Below are 13,566 nucleotides of genomic sequence, written 5' to 3'. Positions count from 1 at the left end.
AGTTATATTATTTGATATTGAATATTGCACTGTTGGGTAGGGCAAGGGCAAGTTAAGCATTTCAGTGTACTTGGGCATGTGACAAATAAAACTTGAAACCACCAGCAACATGGTGCCCAGCCCGTATAGGCATATAAGACATGATATCAAGTGTCACGTATATGTGCACAAAACACAAAACAAAATGTTACATTAAACAAATGGAATGCATTTAACACTTAAATGCATAATTAGCAATCATAACAAAGTACAGTTTTCACCTTGTCTCTCTACACAAACAATACACTTCTCCTTCTCTACCCCAGGAAAATAAATTGTGCAATTTGTGAAGAGCCTGTGTTCATCCTGTAGTCAAACACTTCATGAGTGAGCACCAACAATTTTACCAAATAGAACATGTCTCAAGTCATCATACAGAGGGCAATTAAACACAAAATGGGCTTCACTTTCTATTAACCCAAGATCACATAATACACACATTTTTCTTCTTCGGGTACTCTGTTGAATGCTCTCTGGTGCCAGAGAGATTGTGCAGTATTTTAGCTGCTCACAAACTGACCAATACATATTAATATGAGTTGGTTTTATTATATGTGTTACATTTATCCTAGTCATGGTCCTTGTAATCAGTGATAATGTTAGAGGTAATAAAACAATTTCCCAAGTTGGGATCAATAAAGTAATACTCCACTCTCCTCTAGCCTACTCTGGTCTACTCTACTCATATAGTCCTATTATTACTTTGGCTTATGATCTTATTCACATATGTTTCTAATACGACTTCTTTATAAAAATGCTTTATTCCATCATAGAAATGTGTAGGTTTGTAGGCTAAATAAGATTGAGTGCTGTAATCGCTCTGGATAAGAGCGTCTGCTAAATGACGTAAATGTAAAAATGTAAATGTAATGTCACATTTCTCAACCATAAAAATACTTCAAACCGGATGTAGTAACTCCAGTGCAAAAATAAGTAGCCAATACTTTCCTGTTTGTCATTCTGACCCCGGCATGAGGGGGAACTGTGTCTGTTGTACTTTTAAGGATACATCTTTGAAATACTTTCTCAAACGTAAGTTCAGCGTTCTCTCTTGACAATGTAAAATGTTGTTCTGTCAATATCCTATATTTTTATTCAATTGATTGTGAGTATCAGTTCCTCAATGTGTAAAGTCAGCGACGTTCAGCTTTGTTCCCTTTGATTGGCTAATAGTAAAAAAAAAGCAGTTAAGGTTAGTTGTAAAAAGCTAACGTGATTTTTTTTTAAATGTTACGTTTACTATTAGCCAATCAAAGGGAACAATGCTTATGCTACTGGTTTTGCTATTCTAGTAACGTTATCTAGCTAATTGTTAGCTAATTTATCGTACTGTCTATACGGATAACGGGGCAAAAGCAACTAACGTTTGCTAGCTAAATTGTTAACGTGTGTTCTGCTGGGCGAGTGCTATCGTAAACTAGATAGCTAGCTAATGTTAGATGAAAGGGGTTAGCTAGCTAGTTCAGTATCTTTGGTGTATTTTATGTGTTGCTCTGGTCTGACACGGCTGCATAGCTGACTAAACTCATCTCACGACCTCAAGTTGAGTGTAATCGGCTGGGCTGCATGCAGACTAGACAGGCGTAACATAGCTAATGTTAGCTAGTTTGCAAATTAACTTGATGACTTGCTGCTAGCTAGTAGTACCGATAATCGGTATAACGACCACCGAATCTACAGCAGCAAATGACCAGTTTCATCTCTTACCTCATCATTCACAATGGTTATCTAGCAAAATTTGCCCAATGCTATCAAATTGTATTGGTCACACACACATGGTTAGCAGATGTTATTGCGAGTGTAGCGAAATGCTTATGATTGTAGACCCGACAGTGCAGCAGTATCTAACAGTTAACGTTAATATCTAACAATTCCACAATAAAACCTAACACACACAATCTAGTAAAGGAATGGGATGAGAATAACAATATATGGATGAGCTGTGACAGAGCGGCTAAGATGCACTAGATAGTGAAGGATGCAGTATATACATATGAGATGAGTAATGCGAGATATGTAGACATTATTAAAGTGGCATTATTAAAGTGATTAGTGTTCCATTTCTTAAAGTGGCCAATGATATAAAGTCTGTAGGTAGGCGCCACTGTGCTAGTGGTGGCTGTTTATCAATCTGATGGCCTTGAGATAAAAGCTGTTTTTCAGTCTCTGTCCCAGCTTTGATGCACTTGTACTGACCTCGCCTTCTGGATGATAGCTGGGTGAACAGGTAGTGGCTCGGGTGGTTATTTTCCTTGATTATCTTTTTTTGCCTTCCTGTGACATTGGGTGTTGTAGATGTCCTGGAGGGCAAGTAGTTTGCCCCCGGTGATGCGTTGTGCAGACCGCACCACCCTCTGGCAAGCTCTGCAGTTGTGGGCGGTGCAGTTGCCATACCAGACGGTGATACAGCCAGACAGGATGCTCTCAATTGTGCACCTGTAAAAGTTAAGGGTTTTCGGTGACAAGCCAAAACAATGTCAGCCTCCTGAGGTTGAAGAGGCGTTGTTGCCATCTTCACCACACTGTCTGGGTGCATGGACCATTTCAGTTTGTTGGTTATATGTACACCGAGGAACATAAAACGTTCCACCTCCACCTTAATGATGAGTTTGGAGGGTACTGTGGTGTTAAATGCTGAGCTGTATTCAATTAACAGCATTCTTACATAGGTACTCTTCTTGTCCAGATGGGATAGGGCGGTGTGATGGCGATTGCATCGTCTGTGGACCTATTGGGGCGGTAAGCAAATTTGAGTGGGTCTTGGGTAACAGGTAGGGTGGAGGTGATATGATCCTTGACTAGCCTCTCAAAGCACTTCATGATGACAGAAGTGAGTGCTATGGGGTGATAGTCTTTTCAGTTACCTTGGCTTTCTTGGGAACAGGAACAATGGTGGCCATCTTGAAGCATGTGGGGACAGTAGACTGGGGTAGGGATTGATTGAATATGTCCATAAACACACCAGCCAGCTGGTCTGCGCATACTTTGAGGACGCGGCTAGGGATGCCGTCTGGCGAGGGTTAACACGTTTTAAATGTTTTACTCACGTCGGTCACGGAGAAGGAGAGCCCACAGTCTTTGGTAGCAGGCTGTGTCGGTGGCACTGTATTGTCCACAAAGCGTGCAAAGAAGTTGTTTTAATTTGTTTGGGAGCAAGACGTCTGCGTCTGGTTTTCTTTTTGTAGTCAGTGATTATCTTTAGACCCTGCCACATACGTCTCATGTTTGTGCCATTGAATTGCGACTCCACTTTGTCTCTATATTGACGCTTTGCTTGTTTGATTGCCTTACGGAGGAAATAACTACACTGTTTGTATTCAGTCATATTTCCAGTTGCCTTGCCATGATTAAATGCGGTGGTACGCGCTTTCAGTTTTGCGAGAATGCTGCCATCAATCCATGGTTTCTGGTTAGGGAAGGTTTTATTAGTCACAGTGGGTACAACATCTCCTACACACTTCCTTATAAACTTGCTCACCGAGTCAGCGTATACGTCAATGTTGTTGCCTGAGGCTACCCGGAACATATCTCAGTCCACGTGATCGAAGCAATCTTGAAGCGTGGAATCCGATTGGTCAGACCAGTGTTGGATAGACCTAAGCATGGGCGCTTCCTGTTTTCGTTTTTGCCTATAGGAGGGGAGCAACAAGATGGAGTCATGGTCAGATTTGCCAAAATGAAGGCGGGGGAGGGCCTTGTATGCATCGCAGAAGTTAGAGTAGCAGTTGTAGAGTGTGTTACTTGTTCGTGTACTGCAATCAATATGCTGATAGAATTTAGGTAGCCTTGTTCTCTGATTAGCTTTAAAATCCCCAGCTACAATAAATGCAACCTCAGGATACATGGTTTCCAGTTTACGTGAAGTTCCTTGATGGACGTCTTGGTATCCGCTTGCGGGGGATATGTACGGCTGTGACGATAACCGAGGAGAGTTCCCTTGGGAGATAATACGGTCGGCATTTGATTGTGAGGAATTCTAGGTTAGGTGAACAAAAGGACTTGAGTTCTTGTATGTTGTTACAATTACACCATGAGTCGTTAATCATGAAACATACACCCCGCCCTTCTTACCAGAGAGCTATTTGCTTCTGTTGGCGCTTTGCACTGAAAATCCCGTTGGCTGTACGGACTCCGACAGCAAGTCCCCAGCTAGCCATGTCTCCGTGAAACAGAGTATGTTACAATCCCTGATATCTCTTTGGAATACAACTCTTGCCCTAAGTTCGTCTACTTTGTTAACTAGGGACTGAACATTAGCGAGTAATATACTCGGAAGCAGTGGGTGGTGTGCACGCATCCAAAGCCTCACTAGAAGACTGCTCCGGCTCCCTCTCCTCCGACAGCATTGTTTTGGGTCGGCCTCTGGAATCAGTTGAAATGCCCAGGGAGGTGCAGACAAAGGATCCGCTTTGGGAAAGTCATATTCCTAGTCGTAGTGCTGGTAAGTCTATCCAATAGTTCTTCCCGGCTGTATGTAGTAACGCTTGAAGTTTTCTGGGCTAACAATGTAAGAAATGATACATAAAAAAACGAAATACTGCACAGTTTCCTAAGGACTTGAAGCGAAGCTGTCATCTCTATCGGCACCATCTTGCCACCAAGTAGTTGAAGTTACTGTTCAGGATTAGTATAGCCTAACTTGGTCCATGTTGTCCCTCTGCTTCACCAGTAGCAGATGCCTAGGCGACAGTGTTCGAAAATCAAAGTGAATACTACCCTTGCATAATGATGATGACCTATTCTATTGAAATAAATAAATGTCCTACTGTCTCTCTCTCCTCACAGGAGTCCTCCCCTCTCCATGTGCATCCCTAATGGGCGGCTGGTCTCGTATTGCGGTGCTGGATCTGTACCGAGCACTGCTCCGTGCAGGGCGCCACCTTCACTACACAGACCGCAACTGCTACCAGCGCGCCGTGGCCGGGGAGTTCCGCCGCTGCCAGGCCCTGACCGTGCTGAGCGACAAGGAGGACGCACTGAAGAGGGGCCAGTTCTTCCTCAGCAGTAGACTGGGGGGGCTAATGTAGGTGGGGGTCAACCATCCAACCACACCTTTAGCAAGACGTGCTTGTGTCAGACCACTAACAGGTAAACTATTCAGATACTTAACTGACCACCTATCCTATCGCTCTCATAAGTTAATAATACATATTTTAATAATAAAAGTTACACAGTCCTTGAGTTATGGTAATAGAACGCAAGACTCTTTACATCTGAATAAGTTCTTTCTTTGTTCTTCTCTCATAGCTTTTCCCTTCTAACTCTACATTCACAAAGACAGAATGGCGGGAGTGAACGGTGACCGTAAAGGAAAGAAGGATGACAACGGGATGGGCACGGCCGTTGACTTTTTGCTCTCTAATGCCAAGCTTGTGCTTGGGGTCGGAGGAGCTGCCATGCTTGGCATTGCAACACTAGCTGTCAAAAGAGTAAGTGGGACATTCTCTAAGCAATTATTTTCTTGTAAATGTTATTATGTACGTTATTTGTCCCTTGTGCCAGTTCAGCTGTAGGCTAAATGGGATCACTTCTCACTATTTGGCATCTGATTTCTACATCAGTAATTTTACTGTTTTTAAAACCACGAGTGGAAGACATGTCCATTTTATGAAACATTCTAATGGACAATAAAGCTTTTCAATTCAATCTCCTTTCAGATGTATGACCGTGCCATAAGTACTCCGACCAGCCCTACTAAGATGGAACCACCAGGGAAAAGGAGCTGGGAGGAGCCCAGCTGGATGGGCTCGTCACAACGGGTACTTAACCATGATATGAAGTCAACAGTGAGCAGGTCACTGCAGACTCTACCCACCTCCTCCAACTCCTTTGAACCAGGTAAGGTACGCTAATGTATTTAGGGTGTCACACACAATAATGTTATTCCGCATTACAACAATCAACATTGCTCATATAACAGTTACAATCGTGCCGTTAGCTCACCCCACAGTGTGAAACGTTGCCGATGGCGCTACCAAATTGGTACTTTTTCAGTGGTGCGACTGGTTGTACTCATTGTCAAGCAGGATGGTTATGTGTGTTGGCAAGGCAGATGATGTGAAATCAAGTACCGGTAAGGATTGGTGAGCGAGGAATCTATACTGCTAAGCAGCACAGGACGCCTGTTACACTCACACTTGCTCACACTCGTACACATTGCCTATCTGTGTTCAGAGAGGCCTGAACGGTAACACCTGGGATTGATGTAGTAGCAGGTGGTCACAGTGGGTTAGTAGTGTGTTTTCAGATGGTTTGACCTCATCTCTGTGCAGTGTTTTCTAATCCTTGGCTGTGTCTATTGATGACAGGATGGCTGATGGCAGGATGGCTGTACTTCCTGTATTGTGGGTGACGCTACTGACTCTCAGTGCTTGTTGTAGGAAGCTATAGGGTCGTTCCATTTGATTTCAATCAGTTTTTGACCGCACCTCTTTTGATTTGAACTGAACTTTCCATACATATTTGGCCATGTTTGAAGTGATCAGAAAATTACTTTTTGGACCTGAATACTAAAACATGCAGGAGAGGTGCTCGAAGTTGACCCATTTTTACATACCATACCATGAGACGTCCATGTATTCATCACTTGAAAAGATTAACGGTTAAGTTTGATATAATTTAAAAGCTTGAAAACAGGGTTGCCAAACTAACTAAATATTTTTTCTGAAATGTATAATATAATCTAAAAACATGTCAACTCAGATTTATTTAAAATGTTTCATATGTTGACGCTTAGACCCTGATGTATGTCATCTCAGATGTACTGTATGTGTTGTGCCTGCCATTGGTTGAGACACAGCACACTCTTGAATACTGGGTGGGTGTCATTTTAATCATAGAAATATAATTCATAGAATGGACCCATCCCTTCAGACAGCTGCAATTTAGCTGTTACACCTTTACAAAATTCAAAAAGGCACTCGCACATCTGAGCAATCTTGTTGCAGGTGCATGGCAACAGTTGAAACAGGATGAAGGAAAAAAGGAAACCGCACACTGTTCTTGATAGTATCACTGATATTTAATAAGCTTACGTATCGGCCTCACGGCCTTCGTCAGAGCTTTTGTGAATTTTCTAAAACAGCACCTCTATGTAGACCTAGCCCCACCCACATCCGTTCCACGTATGGAAAGGAGTTGGAGGCAAAGGAAAAATAAATAAGTGCTACCAAACATAAGATGTATTTCACAAATATAACAAAAGTGTATAGACAAGACGCACCGAACACGTCCATAAAATCACAACAAGGACATAGCAAGTTTTCATTAATCATTGGGTACATCATGCGAAAAAACAAAGTGATCTTAAATAGGAGCATATTTTAATTCACAACATAACATGCATAGGCATTTCATCATTAAGTCCTTTAGGAAATAATGTCTGGAGGGTGAAAATCCAAAAACATTCTCTTTTGCTGAGAGTATTATTAATATCACCTCCCCTGTCTGATATCTTGATTTTCTCTATACCACAAAATCTAAAGGTAGAAATGTCATGCTTTAGGTCATTAAAGTGTACTGCGACTGGATAATCCCTGTCGTTTCTCCTGATTGAACTTTTATGTTCACTAATTCTCTGTTTGAGAGAGCGGGAGGTTTTACCGACATAGCATGGACCCATCCCTTCAGACAGCTGCAATTTAGCTGTTACACCTTTGAAATTAATTGAATTGAAATTTGACGTTCCAATTACTACCGCAAAGATGGCCACCGGTCCACCCACCGTCGAACGTCAATTTAAATGGAATGTCTATTCTATTATCTATATTTATGTGATTTCAATAGGTTTCTAATGGAAGATTGTCATTTTAAGACAACTGATATTCCCATTCAAGTCAATATTTTCTGTGTGGACCTCTGTTAGCAGTTGATGTTACTCTTCAATAACACAGACCCCAAAGCAAATCAGGGGGAGGAAAATGGGTTTATTCTTATTCAAAGAGGACGAATTATGCAGGGAGGTAGATGGTAGATGTTCATGCTCCCCTGTCCTCAGTGATTCTCCCCAATGATTCTCTCCACAGAACAAAGGGACAGGATGTCGTTTTTTTAACCCAGCCCTAGCCTGTGGTTGACCAATTAGAATTCCTTGCGATAAAACTGGCCCAATGGCCAAATAACAAGTATTCAGGTTGGACCAATGAGAACGTGCCACACGTAGCTATAAGTTCAGGACTGACATTCCTAACAGATGTTGAACTGAAACCAACTATTTCCATTGATAATTCCCTATTGACCGTTCATACTCTATTGACTTTCAGTACTTTTGACCTCTCGTCCTCTGCGTTGTGTATTTATCTTCGACATATTCATACACCTCCAATCATCTTTGTGGTTCAATTGGAAAGTTGAAATGTCAATGTCATTCCCATTTTAGTGCATTCATCAGCCAAAACATTACACCCACTCTGTATTCAAGTGCATGCTGTGTCTCAACCGATGGTGGTCTCAACATAAACCTCAGATGTAAAATAGGATCGAAGCTACAACATATGTGAAAATCTGAGTTAACACATTTTTAGATAATTGACGTTAAAGGTTAAAAAAAAAAAAGGCAATTTTTATTTCCTTTTTTGTTTTAATGAAATGACCAAATAGTTTGACAATCCTATTTGTAAGCTTTTAAATGATATCAAACTGAGCCATTTTATCTTTTCAAGAGATAAAGACATACAGTGGATGTCCCATGGTATGGTGGGGTATGCAACATGAATCACATTTTGGGCACCTCTCTCCTGAATGTTTTGCCATTCAGGTCCAAAAATGTCCTTTCTGACCACTTCTACCCTTGGGCAAACATGTATGGAAAGTTATGTTCAAATTAAAAGGGGGGAAGTCAAAGCTATTGAAATTTAATGGAACGACCCTATAGTTTTGTTAGTAGAAGCCCCACTAAATAGACTGATGGCTAGTTTCTATTGAACTCCATTAGATTACAAAAAATACCTCAGTCTTTTGGATGGTTCTCTTATGCCGGGTGTACACTACACAACTTACACAACTTTCAAAATCCTAACATTGCTGACTGAGCCTCTCACATTTAACGACTGTCTTTCGTGTCGTTTCTTTGTCTTCCCAACATATTGGTGCTCACACTAAACAATGTGGCACAAACCAGGGGGGGGGGGGGGGGGGGGGGTCACGCACTACAAGATTCTCAATACGGTCTGATCTCAACTAAAAACATTGTGTAGTGTATGCCCGGCTTTAGTAGTAGGTTACTCTCTGTAGGAGAGGATCGTTTGTAAAACCAATGGTAAAGCAGCCTCTCTCATGTTAGTTGGGTTTGATTTCCTGTTGTCACCCAATATCCTTTCTTTTGTTCTTATTTACCTCCCATGCCCTTTCAACATATTTGATTTATTTATTTCATTATTAAAGTGTCTGGCATCATCAGAATGTCCAGCCCACATGGGCTTATATGCACTGTATATGCCATTATTATTATTATTATTATTATTATTATTATTTTACCCATACCTGCACATTCCTAACCTCTGCCTGTCATGGCTGTATCCCCCTCAGACTGCATGCGGAGGGCGACGGGGCGGGGACGTAGCGCTGCAGGGGAGACCGACCTCCTCCGGGCCAGGATGCGCCTCTCCTTACAGGAGAAACTGTGGGAGTTCTACCAGGAGCGAGTGGCCATCCCCGCTGAGGAGCAGGCCACAGCCCGCCGGGCTGCCCTGGACATCTGCGCTGAGCTGAGGATCTTCCTGCACGGCAAGCTGCCCGACATGCCCCTCCGAGAGATGTACCTCAGCGGCAGTCTCTACGATGACCTGCAGGTAATAAGAGGGTAGACGTAGGACAATTGTATTATCCCTCCGGGGGATAAAGGATAAAGATCTCACTTCACAGGCTTAGGAGTGTTGTGACCACAAACAATGCTTTTTATCTCCGTGCCCGTCTCTGGGTTTGAAATGTTGTGGTTTACAAGAATAACATTTTTGCTCTCTCTGACTGTCTTTCTCTCCCACTCTTTCTCAGGTGGTGACAGCGGATCACGCTCAGCTCATGGTCCCTCTGACCCTGGAGAAGAACCTGTGGTCGTCAGTGCCCGGTGAGGACACCATTATGAATGTTCCGGGCTTCTGGCTGATTCGCAGGGAGAACCTGGAATACTTCCCCCGAGGCAGCAGCTACTGGGACCGCTGCATGGTAGGAGGCTACCTCTCCCCCAAGTCTGTCCTGGAGGTGTTCGAGAAGCTGGTGGCGGGCTCCATCAACTGGCCGGCCATCGGCAGCGTTCTGGACTACGTGATCCGGCCAGTGGTTCCCTCGGAGACGCTCACCCTGGAGGTCCAGTACAAGCCAGACCGCCATCTTTATGTGGACTTCCTGCCTTTGCTGGTGATGGACGACGGCGCCTCGCTGATCGCCAAACCACACAGGCTGGCCGCCGAGCGCCACGAAAACCTTTGGCGGCAGAGTTTCCGCGTGGCGGAGACTGCGCGCCTGCGGGCGCTGGACCAGGAGGACGGTGGCTGCCGCTGCACCTGCCTCAAGGTGACTAAAGCTGTGTGCAAGCTGAACCCCGCCCTGGCGCGCCTGTCGGCCAGTCAGCTCACCAGCGCCATACTGCTGCTGAGCGAGAAGGAGGGCGACTGGACCCAGGAGGCGCTGGCTGACCGCTTCCTGCAATTGCTCCGCTCGCTAGTGGGACACCTAGAGGCCGGGAGGCTCCCCTGTGCCCTGATCCCCAAGGTCAACCTGTTCTGTGAGCTGACGCCAATGGAAGTGGATGAGCTAGGATATACCCTCTACTGTTCCCTCTCTGACCCAGAGGGACTCCTAAAGACTCCTCATTCTGACTGAGTCTGGTCATGGGTTCCAGGGTTTAGGACAGATGGTATATAATTCTAACTAAGATTCCATACTGCAGAAAAGGATATGATATGTAATTCATATGTGCTTCACACATGGACCATGTCCCCTGTGACCACGTTGCTGTGTGGTTGATTCAACATCACGTCTCTGGAGTCACTGTTTCATCAATCAATATGTTTCTCTTGTACTTTTTTTATTTTTGTGTAATTATGTTTGTGATAAAGTAGAAATGCAAAATCAACCACTTTTTAGTAAGGGGGTTTAACAACGTTTTTTTGACATGCAAGCCATATCTGCTAAATTCAAATGCAGGATCATCCAAATACCAGTTAAACCTCAGATGATGAAACCAGTCTCTTCACAATGGTGCACGTAATCCGTTTATAAATAGTACTGTTCAGAGGGGTATACTACAAAGCATGATCAAGAGTTAGCCAGCCAACTTGCCTAGATATCCTAAAATTACTTTAAAAAAATGTAGAAAGATAATCTTCAAATGGGCTTGGTCTAAGTTAAGCTTTCTTAATGAAGCAAAAAAAATGGACAGTTATTTCTGGTTGTTTATCAAAGTTGAACCTGCTTCGTAGTATACCCCTTGGGTTAGGACTCAGTGTTTGTTGAACTGGGGATTGCGTCATTGCCTAATATTATGTTACCATAATATTATGTAACCAATTTGGAATGAATGGTGTCGGAAAAATATTATATTTATTAATTATAATTTATGTGGGAATGGAAATTGGGGTCTATTTGAAAGATATTTTGTTAGCTCCATCCTCAGATTGCAGGTCTTTCAAACGGTGAGATTATGATGGGTAACATTAGTCTAATGCTAGTTAATAACATGTCTGAACAGGGGCATGAAAGATCTCAGTCAAATGAACAAGCCTCAATAATCGGCTCTAGCATTATTGGTCTCTACATACACTACCGGTCAAAAGCTTTAGAACACCTACTCATTCAAGGGTTTTTCTTTTATTTTTACTATTTTCTACGTTTTAGAATATTAGTGACGACCTCAAAACTATGAAATAGCACATATGGAATCATGTAGTAACCAAAAAATTGTTAAACAAATCAAAATGTATTTTGTATTTGAGATTCTTCAAATAACTACCCTTTGCCTTGATGACAGCTTTGCACGCTCTTGGCATTCTCTCAACCAGCTTCACCTGGAATGCTTTTCCAACAGTCTTGAAAAAGTTCCTACATATGCTGAGCACTTGTTGGCTGATTTTCCTTCACTCTGCGGTCCGACTCATCCCAAACCATCTCAATTGGGTTGAGGTGATTGTGGAGGCCAGGTCATCTGATGCAGCACTCCATCACTCTCCTTCTTGGTAAAATAACCCTTAAACACCCTGGAGGTGTGTTGGGTCATTGTTCTGTTGAAAAACAAATGATAGTCCCACTAAGCCCAAACCAGATGGGATGGCGTATCGCTGCAGAATACTGTGGTAGCCACACTGGTTAATTGTGCCTTGATTTCTAAATAAATCACAGACATTGTCAACAGCAAAGCACCCCCACACCATAACACCACCTCCTCCATGCTTTACGGTGGGAAATACACATGCGGAGATTATCCGTTCACCCACACCCCGTCTCACAAAGACACGGCGGTAGGAACCAAAAATCTCCAATTTGGACTCCAGACCAAAGGACAAATTTCCACCGGTCTAATGTCCATTGCTCGTGTTTCTTGGCCCAGGCCAGTCTCTTCTTCTTATTGGTGTCCTTTAGTAGTGGTTTCTTTGCAGAAATTTGACCACGAAGGCCTGATTTCACACAGTCTCCTCTGAACAGTTGATGTTGAGATGTGCCTGTTACTTGAACTCTGTGAATTTATTTGGGCTGCAATTTCTGAGGCTGATAACTCTAATGAACTTATCCTCTTCAGCAGAGTTAACTGGGTCTTCCATTTATCTGGCGGTCCTCAATGAGAGCCAGTTTCATCATAGCGCTTTATGGTTTTTGCGACTGCACTCGAAGAAACTTTCAAAGTTCTTGGAATTTTCCTTATTGACTGACCTTCATGTCTTAAAGTAATGGACTGTAATTTCTTTTTGCTTATTTGAGCTATTCTTGCCATAATATGGGCTTGGTTTTTTACCAAGTAGGGCTATCTTCTGTATACCACCTCTACCTTGTCACAACACAACTGATTGGCTCAAACGCATTAAGAAATAAATAAATTCCACAAATTAACTTTTAATCAAGTGTGTGCAAAGCTGTCATCAAAGCAAATGGTGGCTATTTGAAGAATCTGAACTATATCAAATATATTTTGATTTGGTGTAACACTTTTTTTTGGTTACTGCATGATTCCATGTGTTATTTCATAGTTTTGATGTCTTCACTAATGTTCTACAATGTAGAAAATAGCAAAAATAAAGAAAAACCCTTGAATGAGTAGACGCTATAAAACGTTTGACCGTAAGTGTATATAGCTTACTATTTAGCTGAGACTTGGAGGCAGGGTGCTTATTACACTCTGACATGAGATGCCAGTTCAGATGGACAGATAGTTTGGTGACACTGTCAGTACTGCCACCCCTAACAAGGTAAATTGTCTTAAGCACTGTTGTGGTCCACGAGAAAACAAGACCAGTGAGTGGGACATGGCAGAGGTTGTTCTTCTACTGCAGGGCACTTATAGTACTGTAGAATGGTATCGTAAAATTTGCGCTGTAGCCA

General features: G+C 42.8%; 1 protein-coding gene across 3 annotated transcripts; it reads left to right on the top strand.

Moving 5' to 3' along the window:
* Window positions 1-963: 963 nt before the first annotated feature.
* LOC115196334 (mitochondrial dynamics protein MID51-like) lies at window positions 964-11,569 on the top strand. 3 transcript variants are annotated; one of them, XM_029757092.1, is made up of 6 exons: window positions 964-1,071; window positions 4,825-5,127; window positions 5,321-5,468; window positions 5,697-5,877; window positions 9,565-9,827; window positions 10,030-11,569. In XM_029757092.1, the coding sequence occupies exons 3-6, from the start codon at window positions 5,322-5,324 to the stop codon at window positions 10,855-10,857; spliced, it is 1,419 nt and encodes a 472-aa protein (XP_029612952.1). In that variant the 5' UTR covers window positions 964-1,071; window positions 4,825-5,127; window position 5,321; the 3' UTR covers window positions 10,858-11,569. The 3 variants fall into 3 exon arrangements, with proteins under 3 accessions (XP_029612952.1, XP_029612943.1, XP_029612934.1); XM_029757083.1 differs by having other exon boundaries at window positions 5,317-5,468; XM_029757074.1 differs by having other exon boundaries at window positions 966-1,071; window positions 5,287-5,468.
* The last annotated feature ends 1,997 nt before the right edge of the window (window positions 11,570-13,566 follow it).

Source organism: Salmo trutta, chromosome 1 (assembly GCF_901001165.1).
Source record: "Salmo trutta chromosome 1, fSalTru1.1, whole genome shotgun sequence".
NCBI classification, from domain to species: domain Eukaryota; kingdom Metazoa; phylum Chordata; class Actinopteri; order Salmoniformes; family Salmonidae; genus Salmo; species Salmo trutta.
The sequence above is the reverse complement of the archived record's forward strand: the minus strand, read 5'-3'. Positions and strand labels throughout refer to the sequence as shown.

Bases quoted from the DNA above. Each gene is read 5' to 3' on its own strand.
- LOC115196334 (XM_029757092.1), top strand. From the start codon at position 5,322: ATGGCGGGAGTGAACGGTGACCGTAAAGGAAAGAAGGATGACAACGGG. The intron at 5,469-5,696 runs GTAAGTGGGACA...ATCTCCTTTCAG, and splicing joins CAACACTAGCTGTCAAAAGA to ATGTATGACCGTGCCATAAG. The intron at 5,878-9,564 runs GTAAGGTACGCT...TATCCCCCTCAG, and splicing joins CTCCAACTCCTTTGAACCAG to ACTGCATGCGGAGGGCGACG.